Source organism: Amblyomma mixtum, chromosome 1 (assembly GCF_055824585.1).
Source record: "Amblyomma mixtum isolate Tamu chromosome 1, ASM5582458v1, whole genome shotgun sequence".
Taxonomy (NCBI): domain Eukaryota; kingdom Metazoa; phylum Arthropoda; class Arachnida; order Ixodida; family Ixodidae; genus Amblyomma; species Amblyomma mixtum.
This window is the reverse complement of record NC_143012.1, coordinates 181,900,644-181,925,333: the sequence shown is the minus strand read 5'-3', so window position 1 is coordinate 181,925,333 and position 24,690 is coordinate 181,900,644. Positions and strand designations below refer to the sequence as shown.

General features: G+C 49.7%; 1 protein-coding gene across 1 annotated transcript in view; it reads left to right on the top strand.

Moving 5' to 3' along the window:
• LOC149370150 (neprilysin-3-like) overlaps nucleotides 1-23,524 on the top strand; it is a 105,581-nt gene extending 82,057 nt beyond the window's left edge. The window contains exons 11-15 of the mRNA XM_089576993.1: nucleotides 1,787-2,071; nucleotides 2,293-2,490; nucleotides 3,950-4,179; nucleotides 14,610-14,753; nucleotides 23,177-23,524. Coding sequence (XP_089433119.1) covers nucleotides 1,787-2,071; nucleotides 2,293-2,490; nucleotides 3,950-4,179; nucleotides 14,610-14,753; nucleotides 23,177-23,524 — 1,205 coding nt within the window. The remainder of the gene's footprint in view (nucleotides 1-1,786; nucleotides 2,072-2,292; nucleotides 2,491-3,949; nucleotides 4,180-14,609; nucleotides 14,754-23,176) is intronic.
• The last annotated feature ends 1,166 nt before the right edge of the window (nucleotides 23,525-24,690 follow it).

Below are 24,690 nucleotides of genomic sequence, written 5' to 3'. Positions count from 1 at the left end.
CCTGCTTTTGCCGCTACGGATTGAAGTGGTCTGACGTGGAGCTATCGCCCGCTTGCACCGCTACTGCGCGGCAGCGCCATATCCTGGGCACTTTGCGATGCGCGTTACCGAACGTTGCGACCGTTGCGACCGTCAGCTTGAGAGCAATCGAACAGAGCACTGAAAATGTGTAAATCGTGATAAGCACACGCGCAAGAGCGAGGGCAAAGTTTGTCATTGCTCTGGCTCTGAGCACTTTCGCAGCGAGAGCGCCGCACGGCATAGCAGCGCCGCGGTGCGGCCGCGCAGCCGCTTGTGTCGCGAGAACCGTGGTCTCTCCAATTTTGCTCACGCCTGTACGTACAGTTTTTGCTCAAAGTAACCCGGCTGCCGTGAAGGCTGCGGGAGGAGGCGCACAGGCACATCCGTCCTAGATTTGCGAGGCAGGGCTGCCGAGAAATAAATGGTTGGGCGTATTTAGAAAAATAATCACGTGTGCCTAATGATTGAGCGTGAGGAAGGCTTCATCGCAGTTTATTTCTTACACGGATAAACTTTCCCACAAGCAAATACAATAAATTATTGCAATCAAGCATTGCGCGCAGGTTTATACTAAGCGTAAATAAGAGACTAAGAGGCACGGTTTGCAAATATAAAAGAGAGATAAGTGGGCATGAAAAGCTCACGAAGCTTCCCCCTGTTTCTGTACTGGGGCCGCCTAAACTGGCAGTACGCAAGGCGCCCCGGAAAAAAACGTATTTGTTTTTGGAGGCCTGTTACCAAGCTTGAATTCACAGGCACATCAAACGCGAAAAGCGCTATTTTGCTGATCCATTTTAGCAGCGGCACAGATCGATTTTAGAAATGGATGGAGATGGAAATGAATTTTGCTGATCCACTTCAGCAGCTAATCCATTTGATCTAACAGAACGTAAACACGCATAATTATATAACGAAAAATGAGAAAATTATCCGCGTAAGGGCAGTTGCCTGAAAAGAGCCAACAACACCGTTGCTATACTCAGCGCACTCGCTCGGCACAGCCGTGCTCCGAAAACGTGAAAGTGCAGCCCGCACATCATACGCGCCTAATTTTATTGCGAAATCAATACTACTTGCACTTTCACGCCTTTGCCGTGCCGCGGCGGTGACCACCAAAGCAATACTACTTGCACTTTCACGCCTTTGCCGTGCCGCGGCGGTGACCACCATTGACATTCATTTGTACTTGATTGCATTAGATTAGATTGGATTAGATTGATTAGATTACATTAGATTAGAGTAGATTACATTGGATTGGATTGGATAGAAGTGGATTGGATTGGAGTGGATTGAATTGGATTGGATTGCATTGGAATGGATTGGATTAGATTGGATTGTATAACCGATGCATCACCACAAGTCTAACCACAAGCACCACCACCAGCTACACTACCAGCTGTACCATGGCGTAGGTACGGATATTGCTTTCGCAATTACCCGGCTTAACCAATCTAAGCCACAGCGAATTTTGTGTCATCTAAGGAACGAGAGTGAGAGCGCGAATATATGTCAGCTGCTGTGCCCTCGGAGCTGACGAGCGCCGGCAAGTGCCAGCGAACGCAACGCCGCCGCAAGGCCGCACGCAGCTCCCACATCCTTCCCGGCAGCCTGGTTACTTTTGACAAAGACTGTACGTATAGGCATACCCGAAAGAAAATGTCCCTATTAGTGCTACCGCACTAAAAAAATTGGAACTTGAAATTTCAGACTTGAGAGCAGAGCTGACTTGGTGAAGACCTGATTTCCTCTTTTTACTTTTTCACAGAGAAGTGGATTGAAGCTTTTGAAAACCACACTGACAATATGTACGGCGCAACAGACCGACTGCGGGCAATGAAGCAGGCGTTGACGACTGCCATAGTATTGGCTGATCCCGACAGTATTGGACTGCAAGGCCTACGGCATGTCATGGCATGGAGGCTTTTGCGAAGGCTGACCAGGTATGCAAGCGGAAAGAACGCATCGTGTGGAAGCTTTTGCGAGGAGGACTGCGTCGCCAGGGTCGCGGTGCTGATGGAAGTGGCCGTTATGAGCCACTACAGCGAAATTCGTAAGTGTTGCTTAGAAAATTCTCTTATCTATGGATGCTACATAGTTGGTAGTTGACAAGATTCAGAATACTGTCTTGGTACCGCAGCATAAAGGTGAACCCTGAACGATCATCTGGTATCGGGTGTTGCCTGAACAGAGAGCAAGACTATTACCGTTTCATTCGATGCTGACTTTAATAAGTAATAGTCCACCGAAATCTTTTGCTTCTCCGTATTGCAGTGGCTTCCATCGGCATCATGGAAAATATACGGAGTTTGGTCAGCAGAGTAAGGGCTGCCTATGAAGCGACGATGCTGGCAACCAAGTGGCTTACTGGCGACACCCTTGCGATCGCACTGCGGAAGCTGAAGAATATGGCCTTCAATATTGGCCACTCGACCGAATTCCCGAACGCGTCGTCGGTGGAGGCAGTCTACGGTCAGTGATGACGTGCCGCCTGCGGACATTCCTGCGATTAACGCGTGACGCATAATTTTTCCAGAGGACTCTACTCACGTCTTGCGTAGCAAAGTGGTGAAATCGCGTGTTGCTGGCATCAAAGGAAACATCCAAAGAACACAGCAGATATCAACGCTTCGCGGTGATAGATGGTGTTAGCCCTGGTTTGCAGAATCATGTCCACTCTTTCAGAGAGTAGCATCATGCACTGAAGCAACTATTCTTGGCCGCCCTAGTCTCGGATACCTCCAGGATCGAACCTGGTCTGCGCCGAGTGCAGAAACAAGCGTCTGTGCGCTCCGTGTCGCCGCTGTTATGGCCAAGCTGAGCAAACTTGGACAAGCGCTTCTAGATTTTGAGGATGCTGCTAGGTATTGAATGGCCTTGAGCATCAAAAACTACCGCGTGAACAGTTAATCTTTGCTACAACTCATTCATACTGTGGCCGTAAAAGCATTTCCCTGCTGGCACAGACAGAATCTTATATGTATTTGAAGCAGAAAACAAGAAGAAGCCACAAGTGTCAACATCTTCGCGCCCTATTTCACGGCAGACTAGTTTTCTCTCAAGTACAACTGGAAATACTCCTGCTCAGCAACGCCATACTTGCTATTGGCGGCCGTCAGAGGACACCTGTGTGCGACGGCTAAGAAAGCTGGTCATAGCCTTGCTTTTTTGACGTGCGTCTCGCTCCTTTCTTGGTGGCTTGTCTGGCCAGTCTTCGTAACACTGAAGATGTGTTAGGATTTTGATGCCGAAGGAAACGCTACCTTGAATAGCGCTTTCCACTCGGTGTAATTTTGTTGCACATTTGTCAGGTTGTCAAACGGCCTTTGCGCTAAGCCGCGGATATTCGATGAGAGCGCAGAAAGTAGTCTGTTGGTCCCCCCCGTAAACTTCTGTTAAATTAGCCGCCTTTCAACTGCTGCCTTGTCGTTATTAGACACCACCCGCTGTGCACTAGCCGTGCCGATTCGTTCAATTGCGACGCTTGATATCTACGTATCATTGCGTGATTCGGATTTCACTGCCCGGATGATGGTGTAACCCGAGAACACGGGCAGATGTATGCTCGGCAGTCGGCAGACCCACTCACCACTTGCCGAAAGAGGAATAGCCGCGCACGAACTGCACCTGTCGGGAATACAATGTTTTTTTCTCTGTTCTTCCTTTGTTAGAGCTAAGGGTACATTACTGAGACATCTGTATTTTGCTTTTCACGTAGCCTGTCAGCATTGGTGTCTGCACAGGGCGGTAAATAATTCAAACGCATAAAGAAAAATCTCCAGCAAAGAAAGAAGAGTAAAAGAAAAATGCGTAGTATTCAGCTCTGGTAACCATAAGGCAACCGTAAACGCAGAATGTTAAATATAGTGAGTCGCACACTCTGCGGTCCGTTTTCACGTCTAACCATGCACCGCATCTGTTTACGCCGCAGCCGAAATGGGCGACACCGAGGGGAGGTACTTCGCGAGCTGGGTGCAGGCACGGAGAGCGGAGATCAGGCGCCTAGTGCGCGGCAAGAAGAGCTTCATCGTACCCTTGGCCGAAGTGAACGCCTACTACCATAAATACAAGAATACGGTGATAATCCCCTCCGCTATACTGCAGCCTACGCTGTACTTCCCGCGGGGCCCGGCGTCTGTCAACTACGGTTCATTCGCTTCGGTAAGTGCGCTCCTCAATGGAAATACTTCCGGAGGCTTTCATCGTGGAACGTCGCTAGCTCTATCAACCAAGGAAAAGCACGAAGTTGAGCCAGCATTGTACAACATTTATACTAAGTGCCCAGTCAAGTGGCTAACACGCACTCTATACTGAGGAGTAAACTGTGCTAAACGCAAATGATAGTGGTTGATCCTGTCTTTCAACGAGGGAAGCTTTGGGCCAGTTGGTCTGACATGTTGGGGAGGAGGAATAACCGCTAACTTGACAGGACTGAAGAACGAGAAGAGGACAGGACGAGCGGTAATACCGCTCGTCCTGTCCTCTTCTCGTTCTTCAGTCCTGTCAAGTTCGCGGTTATTCCTCCTCTCCAACAGATCCTGTCTTTATTTGTTGTAGCGTTGTTTTGTAATAGAGGGGTAAATTGTGATAGAGTTGGAACAGTACCAATATGCACAGCAACCCATTTTGCTTCATGATCCAGGTGGGGCTGTTTTCCTCTGGGAATCGTTTTCTACAGTTAGCTGCTACCAAGCGGCAATCTGCAGTGCGCAGCTAAGCCCGCCCGTGGCGACATCATTTCCCTGCAACTGCTGAATCATCACTGAACAGCCCACTTTGATCAAGACGTCGCCCCTCCGGGCTGACTTAAATTGACGTCAGCTTACGTCACGTCACCAAACAGTACGAGAGACGCGGTGATACAGTCTTTTTTACTTCATGATCTAGGTCGTGGCTCTTGCCATCGGGGAATTGTCTCACATGTAGCTGCTACCCAGCGGCAATCTGCGTCGAACAGATAAGCCCGCCCAATGCGTCTCCTTCATTTCCCGGCAGCTCCTGCATCATCAATAGGCAGCGAAATCTGGACAGCCAATGAAGAGCCAGTCACTGCTTCGCCCCACTGGGACCAACCAAACGTCGGACCGACTTAAAGTGAGGTCACGTTACGCCACCTCACCTAAGAGTATAAAAGACCCGCTGATGCCGCTTCGAACCAGCACACATGGCAGCGGCTGGACTGGCGACATGCTGGCCAACTCTCTTTGCAGAATGATCCAGATCACTGAATATTTACCTGCCAAAAGCTATTGGAATAACAGCAGATTATCGGTGCTGCTGTCTTGATCTCTCTGCATGAAATACCTGGCACATGTCCGTTCTGCTCCTGTCGACCTACTAGCTTGAGTTGGTGGAAGTCAATCCAGACGTTTTGTCAAAAGGAATGCTGGAACAGATGCTCGCTGGTCAGAACGCAACGAAAGCAGGATTTCAAGATTTACAAGCCACTTATAGAAGTACGTCATAAATAAAAATCCTCCCTAACCTAGGACGACGATATTATGAAGCGCCATGTGAATACCTTCAGGCTAATAACTACTGAAGTCAGACATGGAAGAAAATATAATTGGATTAATATCGCAGTGGTCTTCCTGACAGGCAAATATGTTAGAAAATTTTTGTCGCAGAAATAATGTACCAACTTACGGGAAAAAAAGGACATGGTGAACGCCTCAAAAACTCCTGAACTCAGTAATACACTTTATAAACCTAAGCTAGAGATAAGAGCAGCAAGGACTGAAATATGCCATAAGCTTAGGCAAAAAAACAAAAAAAAAACAAACGGAAACCGAACCCAAGCTGAGTTTTCTTATCATGACCAATAGATTTCCTTTTTTTTAAGTAATGAGCGGTAGTTTACGGGATCTGCGTGACAAACTCATGCATAAAAGTAACGTCAATTGCAGGAGTGTTGTTAATAAATCTACGGAATCAGAAGATATCTTGGCAGCCTGTATCCCGGATAGTGTTAAATGTTCTGGAGGCATCTGTCACAGAAAAAACGACCCGGTTAACAAACTTCTCCTTAACAACACAGTTGTTACCGACTCCCTTCAATGAACACTTTCCTTCTATATTCCTAAGTAACATAAACTCAGTCTCCGAATCACAAACTAGCCACTTCAATCTGCCAGACCTAATTATTAACGAGGAGGGCATTTTTTTGGCTCTATTGCAGTTGAACACAAAAAAATCCTGTGGACCAGACGATATCCCTAACGCTTTTCTCTACAGACATGATGAGTGGTGCGCTAAATACCTTTTCATTATTTTTACTGAAAGTCTCAGGACAGGAGAAATTTCAAACGACTGGAAAACAGCAAAGGTGATACCCATTCACAAATCAGGAAACAAGCTTTGCGTGAAGAATTACAGGCCAATTTCTCTGTTATGTACGCCCAGTAAGGTATTAGAACATTTTATTTTCAAGCACATAAGCTCATTCCTAGAGGGAAGTAGTTTTTTTTGTTGAAAGCCAGCACGGGTTTCGGCAAGGCTTTTCGACAGTGATGCAGCTTATTCATATCACAAATGAAATTATGATGTCACTAGGCAATAATGGACGGGCAGATTTAATTTTCATTGACTTTGAAAAAGCGACTGACCGGGTATCGCATGGCAATCTTTTGTTAAAATAAGGTGGTTGTTGAATAATCGGCAAGTAGTACAATGGTTAGATTCCTAACTTACACAGCGGCATCAGTTTGTTCAGATATCTGAATCTCACTCCTCAAAAGCGCCGGTACTTTCAGGAGTCCCCCAGGGCTCAGTCCTTGGGCCGCTTCTCTTCCTTATTTATTTGAACGACCTGTCCTTCAACTCACGCATACGCTGTCGGTTCTTCGCCGACGACTGTGTTATATGCCATAGTATCACATCCGTAGAAGACCAGACACTCCTAAGCGGCTACTTAACAGCAGTTTCCAGCTGGTGTTGTACTTGGCAAATGGGTATAAACAGTTCCAAATGCGGAAAAATGACAGTAACACGAAAGAAACAGCCGCTCCAATGCACATACAAAATCAATAGCCTTCCGATCAACTCAGTGACTCAGGAAAAAAATCTTGGGGTAACCATGACAACCAACCTGAACTGGAGTGTACACATCCAGTTCATTGTCTGAGCAGCGCCCAAAAATCTTCGGTTATTAAAGCAACGCCTAAAGCATTGCACGAGCAAAACTAAACTGGCAGCATACACATCACTTGTGCGCCCAGTGCTCGAATACGTCGACGCTGTATGGGATCCGCACACGAAAGCGGATATAAAAATTCCTGAAGGCGTCCAGAGGAAAGCACTCCAGTTTATTTATCACGCTTATGGTCGGCAGGTCTCGGTATCTGATTTGCTCAACAGATCTGGGTTTCCCACGCTTGAATCCCGTCGCAAGCAGCACCGACTACAAATTTTGTTCAATATCATACATAATAAAACAAAACTGAATTTTCAGAGTTACATGCAATACAACACAACACGCCCCACCCGTAACAAACACGAAAGGACTATCTTGATGCCACGATGCCGAACAAAAGCACATTCTTGTCCCTTCTTTCCACGCACCATTTCCGGATGGAACCGACTGCCAAGCCATATCACCAACCTGTTATCTTCGGAATCTTTCTTGTCTGCTGTTTCGTCTCACGTATCGCAGTAGCGCGTCTAGAACACACTGTATTTTGGTTTCATTGTTTTTATTATTTTCACTCAGTCTGGTTGACGTCGGATGATTTGCCTGTACTTTTATTGCTTCCCGTTGGTCTTAGTGAGTTTATGTACCCGTACTGTAATCGCAATTTGTTGCTGTTATCTAGTTGTTACTACTTTGTAATTTTCTTTTTTAACTTTGTGCACTCCTGCCTTGAGCGCCAAAGGGCAGTCGACAGTATTTGTGAAATAAATAAAATTGTAGTGTGCCAACTGTGACAGGTTCCGCTACCGCCATGCGCCGACACTGCGCTGCGCCTGACGACGATGAAGTTATGCGCCGACACTACGCTGCGCCTGACGACGACGAAGTTCCCCCGCTCTCTTGGTGCTGGCTACGCCCGTCTACGCTGCCAGACCCTGCACAGCGGTTCGGTCTCTTGAGGACGCCTAATAAACGCACCCCTACAATTGGTGCAGGTGCTGGGTTCGTCCCCTACCAACCTGGAACTCCGGAGCCGTACGCTGCCGCCTGTGTCAACCATGCCAAATGAGACTGCCCCAACACCGGCGGCCAGTTCAACCACCGTCATTTCTTCTGGCGCCATCCGGCAGCGTGACCCTGCCCTCTTCAGTGGCACTGCCGACCAAGATGTTGACGACTGGTTGTCATCGTATGAGCGAGTGAGCAGCTACAACAAATGGGATGACACTATCAAGCTGAGTAACGTCATCTTTTATCTCACGGACGTGGCGAACCTCTGGTTTCGAAACCATGAGGCGGACCTACCCACTTGGCCCGTATTTAAGAAGAGTTTTGCGGAAGTATTCGGCCGCCCTGCGGTGCGCAAGCTCCGTGCCGAACAGCGCTTACGGGACCGCGCTTAACACACCGACGAGACCTTCACAAGTTACATTGAGGACATCGTTGACCTCTGCAAACGTGTCAACGCCGCCATGCCAGAAGCGGACAAGATCCACCACATCCTCAAAGGCATCGCTGACGACGCATTTCAGATGCTCCTCGCGAAAAATCCTACCACCTTCAGTGAGGTTATTAAGCTTTGCCAGAGCTACGACGAGCTCCGCAAGCAGCGCGCTTCCACACGGCGTGCCGGTGTCTGCGACGAGGCCCTCTCTACACTGGCCCTGGGCGGTACTTCTCCTGAGGACTCCCCTCTTCTCAACCAAATCAAAGCCTTCGTTCGCGAAGAGGTCGCTCGCCAGCTGTCCCTCATATCACATTTTCAAGACCCCGCCCGCCAAGTTCCTGACTCGACCCCGTCTTTGGCTCCTACCATTCGCCGTGTCGTGCAAGACCAAGTCGCTGACCTGCTACCGTCAAGCCCTGTGCTCCCGCCTGTGACAGCACCCCTGACGTACGCCCAAGCAGTGGCCAGGCCACGAAATACACCGGCAGCCGATTCCTACCAGGCCGCCCTTTCTTTCCGTCCGCCGCCGCCGTCTGAGCCCCCGTCTCAAGCTCCGTTCTCAAGAGTTCGCCCACATCCTACGAATCCCTGGCGTACTGCGGACAACCGACCCATCTGTTACGCCTGTGGTCGGCCCGGCCATGTCGCGCGGCTTTGCCGCCAGCGCCTTCCGCCTTCTCGACCTGATCTGCGCTCCTACCCGTACGATGCCGAACTATCCTCGCCGAGAAGTCTACCTGGTCCCCCCTTTGTTTCTCCTGATCGCCAAATTTACACCACTCGCCGATCGCCTTCCCCTCGACGCCGTTCCCCTTCTCCGATGCTGCGACGTTCTAGCTCCGCACTTGAGGGAAACTAACAGCCGCAGTTCCGGGGGCAAGAACTGCGCTTGTTTCGAACTCCTCAAGTCCTCCGTGTCGTCCCGCTAATGTAATCGTAGTGTTCGTGGAAGGTGCCAAGGTTCTCGCCCTCGTCGACACGGGCGCTGCAGTATCTGTTATAAGTGAAGCTCTCTGCCGCCGACTCCGCAAAGTGACTACCCCACTTTCTAACTTTTCGCTTCGCACCGCCTCATCACAGCGCATTCATCCCTCAGCCGCATGTACGGCCCGTGTCCTCATTCAAGATGTTTTGTACACCATCGAGTTTATTGTGCTGTCTCAGTGCTCACACGACATCATCCTGGGATGTGACTTCCTTTCGACCCATCGTGCCGTTATTGACTGCGCTCGAGCTGAAATCGCCTTTTCTCCGCTGTGTGACGCTCCCTTTTGCGACGTACCTACGCAGTCTGCCAAACTTGTGGTCGCGACTGATACCGACATTCCTCCGTTTTCTGCTGCCCTCGTACCCCTCTCCTGTGCCGGCGTCACTCATTCAACTGTTTTCTTCACGCCTTCCGAAACCGCTTCCCGCCATCCCTGCCTCCTGCTTCCCTTTGCTGTTCTGACGATCGACCATGGACAAAGTGAAATTTACGTCTCGAACCCATCTTCGTGCCCGTCAGCAGTGCTCCGAGGTGAATGCCTCGGGCGTATTGAAGAACTTGATTCCTGCCTTCCCTACCCTATTCTTGATACCACCGCTTCCTTCGATGTCGATGTGCTCAGCTCCTGTGATGTTAAGAATGATCCACCGCCCTCCGACGTCTTCCACCGTGCCATTGACGCTGACCTTCCACCCGCGCTACGTGATCAACTCGTCGCCCTCCTCCAGCGCTTCAGGTCTTCTTTCGATCTTCCTCAGACTGCCTTGGGCCATACGTCTGTCGTTGCGCACACCATCGACACCGGTACACACGCCCCTCTTCGCCAGCGCCCCTATCGTGTCTCGGCTTCTGAGCGCCGCGTCATTTCTGATCACGTGGACGAAATGCTCCGTCGGGGTGTCATACAGCCCTCTCACAGTCTCTGGGCGTCTCCTGTTGTGTTGGTAAAAAAGAAAGATGGTTCCATCAGGTTCTGTGTTGATTACCGCCGGCTCAACAAAATCACACGCAAGGACGTTTATCCCCTGCCACGAATCGATGACGCCCTGGACTGCTTGCAGGGCGGTGAGTAATTCTCCTCGCTGGATTTGAGGTCAGGTTACTGGCAGGTGCCCATGGCTGACACTGATCGCTCAAAAACTGCCTTCATAACACCTGACGGCTTATATGAGTTCAACGTCATGCCGTCTGGCCTTTGCAACGCCCCGGCAACTTTCGAACGCCTGATGGACACCATCCTTAGTGGACTCAAGTGGGAGAGTTGTCTTTGCTATCTCGATGACATCGTCGTCTTTTCTGCGGACTTTTCTTCTCATCTCATCCGCCTGGAGCGCGTTCTGACTTGTCTTACTGACGCTGGGCTCCAGATGAATTTGAAAAAGTGCCGCTTTGCTGCCCGACAACTCACCATTTTAGGACATGTAGTCTCTAAAGACGGCATTCTTCCGGACCCCGCCAAACTTCGTGCAGTTGCCGAATTTCCGAAGCCCACCTCACTGAAGCAGCTCCGTAGCTTCGTTGGCCTTTGCTCGTACTTCCTTCGCTTCATCTTAAATTTCGCCTCGATCATCGCTCCTCTGACCCAGCTACTCGCAGGCAGCTCCAACCTCTCCGCTTGGACGCCTGCTTGCGATGACGCCTTCGACACCTTGCGCCGCCTTTTGGTTTCGCCTCCTATCCTGCGCCACTTTGACCCGACTGCGCCTACTGAGATCCACACTGACGCCAGCGGTATTGGACTGGGTGCCGTTCTCACCCAACGCAAACCTGGCTTCCGTGAATATGTGGTCGCCTACGCCAGTCGGACCTTGAGCAAAGCGGAGGCCAACTATTCTGTTACCGAACGAGAATGTTTGGCCATGATTTGGGCCATTGGAAAATTTCGTCCCTATGTCTACGGTCGCCCGTTCTGTATAGTAACCGACCACCATGCCCTGTGCTGGCTGGCCTCTCTCAAAGACCCGTCAGGCCGCCTAGCTCGCTGGGCTCTGCGATTGCAGGAGTATGACATTCATGTCATTTACCGCTCCGGCCTCAAGCATAATGACTCGGACGCTCTTTCCCGCTCGCCGCTACCTAGTGCTTCATCGCCTGCTCCTGTGTCTGCTTACGACTTGTCCTCGCTTGCCACTGCCGACATGTCAACCGAGCAGCAGAAAGACCCTTGGATCGCCACTCTTATTAACTTCCTTTCGAGAACTACGACTGATAATTCGTCCCGTTCTCTCTTACGTTAAGCCCGTCACTTTTCTATTCGGGACGGTCTCCTCTACCGTCGCAATTACCTGTTCGACGGACGCAAATGGCTCCTAGTGATCCCCCGCCATCTACGCACCGACATTTGCGCCGCTTTTCATGCGGACCCACAGTGTGCCCACGGCGGCGTGTTGAAAACCTACACGCGTCTGCGTCTTCGATTCTACTGGCGTGGCATGTACCGCTTTGTTCGCCACTTTGTGCGATCTTGCCGATCCTGTCAACGGCGTAAATGTCCGCCTCACACCTCGCCTGCTCCACTGCAGCCGTTACCCTGCCCTGCCCGCCCGTTTGACCGCGTTGGCATAGACCTCTACGGCCCCCTCCCTCCCACTCGCGCTGGTCACCGCTGGATTATCGTGGCTGTGGATCATCTCACACGTTATGCTGAAACGTCTCCATTACCATCTGCCTCCGCCCGCGACGTGGCTTCCTTTCTTCTAAAGAACCTGATTCTTCGCCATGGTGCTCCTCAAGAACTGCTCAGCGACCGTGGACGCGTATTCCTGTCTGACGCTCTTGAGGCCCTCCTCAAGGAATGCCGCATTATCCATCGAACCGCTTCGTCTTACCACCCTCAGACCAACGGCCTGACCGAGCGTTTCAACCGAACCCTCAGTGACATGCTGTCCATGTACGTCGACGCCAACCACTCCAACTGGGACCAAGTTCTTCCCTTCGTCACCTACGCGTATAACACTGCGACACAAACCACCACTGGATTCTCTCCCTTCTTTCTTCTGTACGGCCGCGAGCCCCCCTGCACGATGGATACTGTTCTGCGCTACCGACCCGACATTTCCGAGTCCACGCCACTGTCCGACGCTGCCAGGTACGCCGAAGAATGCCGCCAGCTTGCTCGCTCGTTTACCACGCAGACCCAGTGGCAGCAAAAACATGACCGCGACACTTCCGCGGCCTCTACCTCCTACCCTGCCGACTCCCTTGTGTGGCTCTGGGTGCCTCCCACAACTCCCGGCCTTTCGCGGAAACTGCTGCATCGGTATCATGGTCCCTACCGGGTTCTCAAGCAAACATCTCCGGTCAATTATATTGTTGAGCCTGTTGCATCCGCTGCGGACTTGCGTCGCCGTGGCCGCGAAACCGTCCACGTCGACCGACTGAAGCCGTACTACGACCCCTCTGTTCTTCCTTCCCCTTATGACGCCAGGATGGCTCCTTTTCACCCGGGGGAAACTGTAGTGTGCAAACTGTGACAGGTTCCGCTACCGCCATGCGCCGACACTGCGCTGCGCCTGACGACGACGAAGTTATGCGCCGACACTACGCTGCGCCTGACGACGACGAAGTTCCCCCGCTCTCTTGGTGCTGGCTACGCCCGTCTACGCTGCCAGACCCTGCACAGCGGTTCGGTCTCTTGAGGACGCCTAATAAACGCACCCCTACAAAATAAACTTATAGAGGCATGGTTAAGCGGCACATTTTAAGATAGGGAATTTGTGCTACATGGCTAGCATATCCAGAAAAGATAGTGGTAGCAAGGACGCTGGTGTCGGTATCGGTTTCAAAGCTTCGCAGGCAATGATAAGAATGTCTTATGTACCTAATGTCGAAGGGATATTTTCTTATGACTGTCATGATAACATTGGACATCTAATAGGCGCTATTGATCTGTCATATTCTTCTACCTGTGATTCTTTACGTAATTAAAATTTACTTCGGTGAGCATGTGAAGTTTGACAGTTGAATTATTCTGGCTGGCGGTTTTCTGTACAAACTGTAGATTAGCTTTCTTTTTAACTAAATGTGCGGGGAGATAGCTGTGGAGAAATAATAATAGATATAGCTTTTCACTTGCATCTGCTTAAGATTGTTGAAAGTATAGCTATAACTACGACTAATTCAAGACTAGTTCTGGATCATTTCTTTGTAAGTCGATCAATTAGTACACACAGCAACTGAGAATTTCTTCATGGAATTCAAGATGTGTTTTAATAATTTCCCATGTCTCGTTGCATAAGCAATCTGCGAAAATATCTGTGCCAGGCTTCTCACTACATAAGCTGTCTGTGAAAATTTCTGTGCCACACTTATCGCTACTTAGGCAGTCTGTGAAAATATCTGTGCCAGACTTCTCGCTAGCAGTGTCGATATTGGATATGCGGTCTTTTGACTTTGATTTGTTTCTAACAACGCTCTGTATATTCATTTTCGTGGGAATCATTGAACGGCCGCATGAGCCACTGCATTGATGACAGCCATTTTCCTCGAGTAGTAAAAATGAAAGGTCGGAACCAGCTTTGGGTTTCTAGAAGGACTCTACAAGCCGAAGCGCTTCCCTGCACCGCAACCCGGCACGGTCGTTTGAAACGTGGTGGATTATTCGTCCGACCTGTTTGCCTACGCGCTCGAGTTTCTGAATGGTGGATTCCCGGCTGGGTACCAACGCGACGGACATGAAATCACGACTGAGGTGTCCCTTGACCCAGGGAGTCAGTTATGCGCGTCTCCTTTCACTGTGCTTTTGGAAGAAGCAGTTAGAATGCATTGTTCTAGTTCCAGTAGCGCTCGTAGTTTCGACTGTCGGCTGGGTGTCACGTGTGACTAGCAAGGCGGGCGCATGCCAGCCGCGTTGTATGAACCGGTCATGGCTTCCTGCAATGCAAGAGTCAATTCGAACTAGTACCGCAATGCTTTCTTGGCATGCGACTGTGTTTAGCACTGTATAAATCCGAGGAGCTATTGTTTACCGTACATGAAAATGAGAATTCTGAGGGTATCACTAATGCAGTGCTTCTTCTCGCGCGCAGATAATTGCTCACGAAATCACACACGCCTTTGATGTCTTTGGATTCAACGTGGATGACGAAGGAGCCATTTGGACCTGGGGCCCCAACACCACGGACGAAGTCCTCGTCCAGAAAGTACTGTGCGTGCGGAAGCAACACAGCCAGGTTAGTGCCTTTAGTCTCTGATTAGCGATGGGATAAGGACGTCTAAACAACAATCTACGGCCTCACAACCAATTATCGGAAGCATGTAGCCAGAATGCTAGCAAGGGCTCATTGGAAAGTTTCAACGCCACATATTTTTCTCTTCTGTCTACTTAACGATGCACAGATCCTTGCAAAGGTTCAGTCGGCGTTTCAGAGCGTTGAATGAAACCGTCGTGGCTCTCGATGTTAAGGCGTACACGTAGAAGGGCTTCAGCCCCTTTCTGTGGATAGGGATGACGTAGTAGTCGGGTGGGTTGAGTGAAAATGAAACTAGCAGTAACTCTTACGCTACACGCCTGCACCGCATTATTAGGAAAGGGACAAATGCCAGGGTAAGAACTGTGGCCTTGGCGGGAGACCCCTCAAGGCTTCTCACTACCTGAGGTTTTGCAATGTTCAGTAAGATACTCGCACTCTGGAGTCCCTCCAAGCCACTCTGAGCAGTGGAATGTCTGCAGATGCAAGGCGCATTGGGCATACAGACATGCCGTGGGCATTGGAGAGCCGGTAATGAAAAACAAACTGCTACGTTACACATGCAATAAAGGGATAACTATTTTATAATAACGGCTGCTTGGGTTTGGATAAAGTCCAGTATGACAGAATTTCGGCACCCCGAACTGTTTTCGAAATAACCAAGAAAAAGCCGATTTATTCCAGAAATGGGCCTTTCATAGAGTCTTGTTCATAGGTCAAATGATTTAGGGAAATTTCCCAAGGTGGAGTAGGTTTGTAATAAGGGAGTAATTACTAATTGACATCCACCCGAGCGCAGCCAAACGGCTTCAAAAATTCGTCCTGGTCCGGGGTGCGAACCCGGGACCACCGCGGCGGCCGGGTGGATGTCAATGAGTAATTACTCCCGTATTACAAATCTACTCCACCTTGGGGGATTTCCCTAAATCATTTGACCAACACTGTTCCCTCTTCGAGTTATTGATCAATTCGCTTTCACCCTACCATAAGCTTGCCGTCGCGGTTAGCGCAATTGGTAGAGCGACTGCTCTGGTGAAGCGGTGGTCCCGGGTTCGAACCCCTGGCCAGGACGAATTTTTGTATAACCACGACGAAGTTTCTGTGAAAGCTGTTAGCTTTTCTTTGTAGCCGTTTAGCTGCGTTCGAGTGGATGTTAATGAGTAATTATTCCCTTATTACAAATCTTGCTGATAGTGCACATGACTGAGGACAGTACAGGAATGAGCCTCTATCGTGCGATGATTCCAGTTGTGCTTTTTGACTTGGCTGATGATTGGAAAACTTCTTTAGGAGTTGTGATTCATGACGCTGGAAGATTACTTAGGAATGTAGATTTTAGGAATGGGAGGCCAAAATACGGGCACCGACCAGACGTGGTATTGGCGTCACTCTATAAAGTACTACACACACGAACGAAATTCTCCTCCTAGGCAATTCTGCGCTTGAAATTCTCGCCGGCGTGTTTAACGCATATTTTCACAGTGTAAAAACACCGGCAGGCAGGCCTTCAGGGGACGCGGAAGTCCTGTAATATACCTCGCTATGCCAAGCGAAAATGAAATCTCATTTGGTAGACGGGCTTTCTTTAGTATACAGGCGCGGACAGAAGCAGACGGAGCGCTTCACATAAGAAATGCGTATCAGCGCCGCCTAGCCGAATCCAACGAAAGCTCAAAACCGCCACGCGCATGTGCACACCCTCAAGTAATGCGACCCGCCCATTGCTCCGCTTGCCTCGCATTGGGCAGGTGTCAGTGCCGCGATAATGATGAATATGGTCGGATGGTTGCGCCCTTAGTAGCGAGCGGGCGTTTGGGAAGGCGCAGACCGCTGCCATGATGCCGCGGAGCCCGCGGTGCTGGCGCTACCATTATGCCGCTTCATCTGAGACAGCTGTAGGCCCGTTTCTAGCTCAAATAGCCCGCGTGCTTCAAAGTTTAGAGTCTTCTTTGACTCATTTGCGTCTCGCTATCGACCAAACGTGCTCAAAACACCCAATCCACCACCGCGGTTTTGGGTTCGTTTAATATATTTACCTCAGATTTTTGCCTTCCTCCTACGAGTCACCGATGCAGCGGCAATGCATGCGCCCTGTGTGTCTGTACTGCAGCATACAGCTGCTGCAATCGAACCCGGTCCTATTCCTAAGCTTAAAATCAGAGGAAACCGCCGACCATGCGCTTTTTGTGGCGCTATACATCGTCGCAAAGATAGTGACTGCTCCCCAAAGGTGTATGCTACTGCTGGGTTTGCAACGCGTATATTGTAAAAGAGACCGGAATCTAAAACTGTATAAGGAATGCAGCGCGAAAAGACAAGGACAAACGAAGAAGTGGACAGGACTGGCGCTGTGGCTTGTTGGTCAGTGATCATGGTTATAGAATGCGGCGCGAGAAGACAAGGACAAGCGAAGAAGTGGACAGGGCTGGCGCTGAACAAGCCTAAACAGCCACTTTAGTTCATCTAAATGTAACCGGCAGCAGTGAAGTAATATAGTTCGCACAGAGGAGTTAGAATTGCTGGCTTGTGTATGTCGTGGCTTATTCTTTGATTAGTGGGCGTATACGGGTACGTGTACGCCGAATTTCGCAGGCGCAGCACGCAGCTGTGACGAATCGCTGCCGCAGCATTCACGTGAGGAAGTGACACAGCGGTTGCTTGTAGTCACCCTAAAATCCGAAGGGGCACTCAAGGCTATTACCCGAGCTTTGCTCCGCACATGACAGCGCGATAGGCAGCGCGCTGTCTCGGTGGCGATAAGCTAAGGCGATAAGAGCAGATGCTGTACACAGTCAGTGTGCTTCACGAAAGACAGACAGTGTACGTGCATTGGTCCTGCGTCGGCACCTCGCAGGGGCGAGGGGAATCACCAGTGATAACTAGTAAATTAACACGAAACGGCGGCAGTACGTGAAGTGTTTCGAGCGCAGACGAGTTTCAGAGGCAACAAAATATAGAAACAGGCGGGTTATTTGTGGCGTGAGCACTCTTCCAGCTATCTCGGACGAAGCAGCTTAATGGTACAGCCATGCCCGCGGGATCTACCTTATCAAGGCATCGGTCTGTGCATTCCAAAATGCTCGCTCGGTGAACAGTGTGCGACCATCCGATCATGATCACCATCAGCACGATATAGACGCCGAGGCAAGCGGAGCAATGAGAGAGGATCCAGCATATCTAGACAACCTGATGAGACAGGAGTCTGGTGATAGTTCATATATGATGACAAACCCGTCAAAGGCACGTTGAGTGGTTTTAAGGGGGGTGTGGCGTCTAGAAGGGATATCTCCCCTCATTAGGCAGAGCCTCTCCGAAAAGCAGTAAAGAGAAACGAGCTTCGCTGCGCATATTGCGGCTGCGCAGTCACATTCGGTTTAAAGCCGGGAATGAAAGCAAGGCCTGTATTACGAGAGTGTGGCATCCCACTCATTGCAGAAAGAAAACAAAGAACGGCCGAAATAACTGTGTGATCCTAGTTCTGAAGTCTAGGTTGAGAATGATGAACTCTTTGGGGATGAAATGCGTATATAATGTGATTAGTAGTATGCGTGCTTTGCTGACTTTTACTTATGATTGTTGGTGGAGAGTAACAATGATGTGATGCTGGAGTGTGCAGACGACGTTAGCTTCTTGTTACCCTGCATGCATATGGCCGCAGTGTAGAAGTGACTTCATCCTGCCTGGGTGCCCTGTCATCCTATACGTATATGTAAGTTAGAATTGTTTGGCCCCTTCCTGCCGAAAACTCTTTTCAAGCCTACACTTACAGCTTTTTGCTTAATTTGTGTTGTGCGTGTTTTTACTAGCTTTTTTGTTGATAACTGAACGTGTCTGTGCGTTATATTTATTCCGTGTATATTCTCTGAGAATCTTTTCAAGAAGCTGTATCCTCCGCTAGCATTAAATCCTAGCGAGTTTAGTGAGGGAATTACGTGTTTAGTTGTGTTGACTGTGGACTGTATTGCATGATTGTACTGCGCATTACTTGTAGTTTCTCTGGGACGCTTGGAGCCAAGTACGGGCAATTTGGCGGGGCGTCTTCAGTTTGAGCAATGGCGTCACGCGCGTCAGCGGTGACGGGACAGTCAGCGAATGGGACGAGTGTGTCCAAAGGCAGGACGACGTGTCTGCCGTATAAGAGATAGAACGGAGAGTAAGCGGTTGTGTCATGCCAGGAGGTGTTGTAAGCGAACGGCACAAAGGGCAAGGCGAGATCCCAGTCTTTGTGGTTGGGGGAGACGTACATAGGAAACATGTCTGTTAATGTTCGGTTCAAACCCTCGGTTAGCCAGTTTGTCTGCGGGTGGTATGCTGTGGCTATCTTATGCTTGGTAGAACATGAAAGCAGGATGTCGTCTACAACTCTGGACAGGAAATAGCGTCCGCGGTCTGTGAGTTATTGACGAGGGGCACCATTTTGTAGAATAAGATTGTGCAAAAGAAAGTCAGCGACATCGGTGGCGCAGCTCGTAGAGCAATAAACGGGTAATCGCATACCGAGTGGCATAGTCTGCGGCCACTGCGACCCACCTATTTCCGGATTCTGAGGTTGGTAATGGTCCAAGGAGGTCGAGCCCTACACGGTGGAAAGGCTCCTCAGGCACGTCTATAGGATGCAGAAGACCAGGAGGTGGTGCCGAGGGCTCCTTCCTGCGCTGACAGAGGTCGCAAATGGTGACGTAATGCCGGACTGCACGGTATAATCCAGGCCAAAAGAACCGGTGTCATATCATGTCGTAAGTTCGTGCCACACCAAGGTGGCCAGCTGCTGTCAGGTCATGGAGTTCTGCAATTATAGAAGACCGCAGCTGCTGGGGAATAACTAGTAGGAGGAAGGGTCCGTCAGGATGAAAGTTGCGGCGATAGAGGATGCCATTTTTGGTAAATAAGAGCTGCAGGGAGCGCTTCGAGGTTCCAGAGCTGAGGCCCCCGATGATGGTTTGCAAATATGGGTCTTTGCGCTGCTCCTCGGCGATGTTGTGCAGATCAGAAATGCCGAACAGGGAAGGGATATCGCCAGTGTAACTAACAGCCGATGGCTCGACAGGGTACCTAGACAGGCAATCAGCGTCTTGATGGAGACGTCCAGACTCTACACGACAGTGTGCGAATACTCCTGACGGCATAGCGCCCAGCGGCCAAGACGCCTGGGAGGGTCTTTCAGCGAGGACAGCCAGCAAAGGGCATGGTGGTCCGTGACAACAGAAAAAGGACGCCCGAGCAAGTGTGGCCCGAATTTAGCTACAGCCCAAACCAGGCCGAAGCACTCACGTTCCGTACAGCCAATGACTGGAATGACCTTCCATCCGAAGTGGCGACCATCATCAATCGTGTTTTATTCAAAACCGCCATTGAAGACCATCTGTGTGCATATTAACTCTTTTGTTTGCCCACCCCTCATGTAACGTCCCCTGTGGACCCTTGAGGAAACAATAAATAAAAAAAATGCAGTAATTTCCCTCGGCAGGTGAAAACAGGCGGCTAACATGCGCAACCACGCAGTGTGGGCCCGGGAGCGTTGTGCTAGCACGGCTCCGATCCCGTAGCCGCAGGCTCTGAGAGGAGTTCAGTAGGAGCCGCGGGATCAAAATCGGTGATGACGTGAACAGGCGGACAAGCGTGGAAAACGCATATTGCTGATCAGTGCCCCAAGTAAAGTCTGTGTTGCTCTTCAGGAGGTCAGTGAGGGGACGAGCGATAAGGGCAAAAACTTGAAGAAAACGGCGAAAGAAGCAACACAACCCAATAAAAATGCGCACGTCTTTCTTTGAATGTGGACGAGGAAAGTGTTGCACCGCTGCAATTTTAGCTGGACCAGGACGTACACCGGAGGCGTCGACGAGATGTTCAAGAATGGTGAGTTTCCGGCGGCCGAATTGGCATTTGGACAAGTTGACCTGTAACCTAGCCGTACGAACGACAGTCAGGATACTCCTAAGACGTTCAATGTGCGAGGCAAATGTGGGCTAGAAGAGAACAACATCGTCATGGTAGCACATTCGTAAGGTTGCACATACATGCGTAAGGGGAGACATATGCCACGAAAGAGTGTACTGTTAGCATAGAAAGCTGAGCAGTTCATTGTGCCGGTTCCTGAGGCGAGATAACTCGTATCTCTGCTCCTGTCCTTCCACTTCGTCACGAGAACATCCGTGATAGTAATGAAGAAGCGCAGCTTGTTGGGCCAGTTGGTGATGGCAAGTAGAAAACCAGCGGAAAGGACGCGTTCTAAAGGAGGAGGATTACACAGGACAACGCTGGAAACACAACTGAAAATTCTTTTCTTGGTGAATCGCCAACATCAGAACAGGGCGCAAATGCGCGAGAGCAACCACAAACGTTAACAAAACAACAAACACAAAATTGATTAAGCGACCGAAGAGTGCATGTGGCAACCTAATCCCATTCATGAAACTGTACTCTTTTGCCGTGAACCTAACAGAGCTGTCGCTGACGCATTCAGTTCCTAACTGCTATATTTTGAAGGCTTCTAAGATTTCTCGTTCTATCTGCGTTTTGCCGCGGCCGATGATTCTGACATTATGGAACAGGGGTGTGCAGTCTTTGCAGTGGTTGCAATGTCTTGGCAGATTTGCTGGGTAGCCTGGCTGCAGCGAAGTGCGGTGCTGCCTCATACGGTCGTTGATGCATTGACCTGTTTGGCCTATGTAGGCTTTGCCACAAGATAATGGAAGCGAGTAAACAACATCGGTTGCGCATTTGGTGAACATGCTCTGGTACTTGACATTACATTTCTTTTTTTTGTGCTAATTTTAGAGATACGTGAACAAAGCGACGACAGTTCGATGGGCGCAGAAAAGACAACCTTAACACCGTATTTCATGGCTACTTTTTTAACGTTACGTGAGACTTTATGCAGGTATGGGATTACAGCAGGTCTGGATTCACTAGGTATTTCATCTTTTTTTGTACTATGACTTAAACTTACTGGTCAAGGTCTCAGCAATAGAAACGAGGACGTCCTCAGCGTAGCCCGCTGACCTCAAGCGGTCAAGCTGCCCTAAGAAACTCTTCGGCATATTGTGTGTACAAGACCTGCGCAGAGCATTACCGAGACAAAGGTTGGCAATGCCTCTCTTCACAAGTTTGGAATGTGAGGAGGAGTAGCGCAGCAGGCTTTTCTTAGTCCCTGGAGAGTAGCTACAACAAACGTGCCTCTCTTCAGAGAAGGCGAGAGTCAAATCTAAAAACCTAATTGAGTCATAAAGGGGCACCTCATGAGTAAAACTCAAGTCAGGACAGGTATGGGTAAAGAAGGTCAAGATGTCATTTGCGGATGCTTTGACACTGTCACGGGAAATTAAGAAATCGTCTACATACCTAAGCACGTTCACTACTCGATCGCCAGTAAGCTTGTCATGCAATACTTGCCAAAATCGGACAAAAATATGCGGCACAAAATAGGAGGTACACGCCAGCCAATTGGAGCGCCCTGCTTCTGTATGTCCGTGATAGTGGCGCGACGAAGAAGCTCTGTTTCATGAGTAAAACTCATTTCATTGTATGAGAATTTTTAACAGGCCGAATTAGTAACAAGAAATTGCACGATTAAAGAGGACAGGAAAAGATGAATGCGCGTGTTTAGTGTATTTTTTTGCGCTTTTCATTGTCTTCAAGCTAAGTACCAATCTGCCGAAATGCCACACTATTCACTATCCATGAATTCGTTGCATTGGCTTTTAATATGAAGGAGAAAATTGAAACCACCTGCACTGTGTACAGCGGATATTTATTGACCTTTACCTTCCTAGCATGTGCAGAAATTCACAGTGATGAGCCCAAGCTGGTTATTGAAGTTTTATGTTTCGATATGTTCAGAAACAACACATTTAGTATGTTTTGCTGAAGTATTTTACCTTTATCTTTCTTTAGTTAGCATTCGGACCAAGCCATAAAACCTGTAGCCATGTATTTCGCCTGCAATGTTTTCCCAGGCGGCACGAGCTGAATGTCGTTTTCCCACAGCCAGAAAACACCAGTGAAAGTACAAGTAACGCAGTGCTGTTGCTTTACATGACCTAGCCGTAGCTTTCCATCGCGTAATGTACACCCGGGAAATTCTTTAACTGCATCGCGCGACCATCGACCCGCTTGCTTTCCACAGCGCAGAAAGGCGAAACAAGCGAAAATAAGCGCATGTGTTTTAGAGGAGCTATTATCGCTTGCTTCTCCGCTCCGCTCCCAGATAAGGTGCTGACAAGCCACCGGTTTGATGGTCACGTGGTGCTGTTAAAGAATTGGAACAGTGTACTTCTCATTGAGTGCCCTAAAACGAGTGTTATGCGATACACTCTTTGTAAGACTCACAATCCTGTTTGATGACGCCGATGCTTGGCAAAGCTGCCCGTTCTAATAAAGACCCATGGTATCTGCGGCTGCTGCAGATCGAGGCTCCAAGGCGACAGGCTGTCGCTGAAGACTTCGTGGACTCAGAGAACATTGCCGACCTGGTCGGCTTGGGCGTAGCGAATGACGTCTTCGACGCACTACCCGCCGCCGAACGGAACGTGGGCGTCGCTAATGACGACGCCAAGCTCAGTCCTGAGCAGGTGTTCTTTGTGTCCTTCTGTGCTTGGACCTGCGACCTCCGGAACAGGCCTGAAACTGGACGGTACGGGACCGGTCCGGGCCGCTGCATGGTGCCTCTCATGAACAACGCCCGATTTGCCAAGGCATTCGGATGTGGGGACACCGCCTTCATGAACCCACCTCAGAAATGTTCATACTGGTGAACTCTTCGGCTTCCTGTGATAGCCGCTTCAGGTGTTCCTCAGCTCTGCACGGATCTGCGCATTGCAGAGGTGCACAAATAAATAAATAGTTTTCTTCTTTACAGACAGCATTAAAAAGTTGGACGAGGTACTTAAGCTCCGCCTTAAAGGCATGAGGTCATAGCTGAATGCGCTAACGCCCAAATATGGGAATTGGTCGTTCTAACTTTATATTCATAGATCCGTAAGAGTTTTCATACCGCTCCTGGCGCGGCGGTGTAGCGGTTAAGCGATGGCCTTGCGATGGCACGTGCTCCTAGCGATGGCAGGCGCTCTTCGCGAGCGGCCATTTATTGTTTTCACTGACACTTTCCACGGCGAGTAGTTTGCTCACTATCCGGGGTGGCAGATCGTGACAGGGCCGCAAGGTCACGTGACCTAAGTGGCCCCTCTTCCTCCTAGGGTGCTCTCTGGGAACCACCTGCGGGAGCCATGCCCGTGATTTTACACTCACAACGCCGGAAATGCCCGTGATATCTCGTTCAAAACGCCGACACCGGATTTTCTGCGTAACGAGGGACTTCAACGCTGTCGCTTTAAAATACAGCTCAATATGTGGCTTCGAGCTGTGCCATGGCGAATGGCTAATTCAGCGGCAGGAGAGCGCATGGGACCGTCATTTTACTAATGTTTGCGTTATTCGCAGTTTTCGCTTTTATTTCCACCTGCCGTGGCGATTGGCAGAGCGGAGATAACAAGCCGAAGCTGTCCTGTGAAATTGTCACGACCAGCTGACAACGCGAGTGGCGCTGCCTACGCGAGGCAGTTCTGACAAAAATTTATCTCAGGCGCAGCTCGGTATTCAGCGGCAACAGCGGCACGCAATAATATGCCCTTATACACTTCCGTGTGTTTCCTCAGGTTGGCTGCATTTCGTAGCAGTTGTTTTAATTCATTTATAGTGATGCTGCCGCTGGCTGCCGGTGCTGTTCTTGCAACCCATGATTGTTTATTGCTGTAATCGCCTATCGCATAACTGATGGTTGTCTTGGATGTTGAGGAAGATTTCCCAACAGACAGATTTCAATACATGTTGTGAGTACCATAAAGGTTACAATTTTAGTAAATATTCCGCAATAAGAGAACACGTATTTACGGAAATATATCTGGCCAGAAAAGCTTTAAGG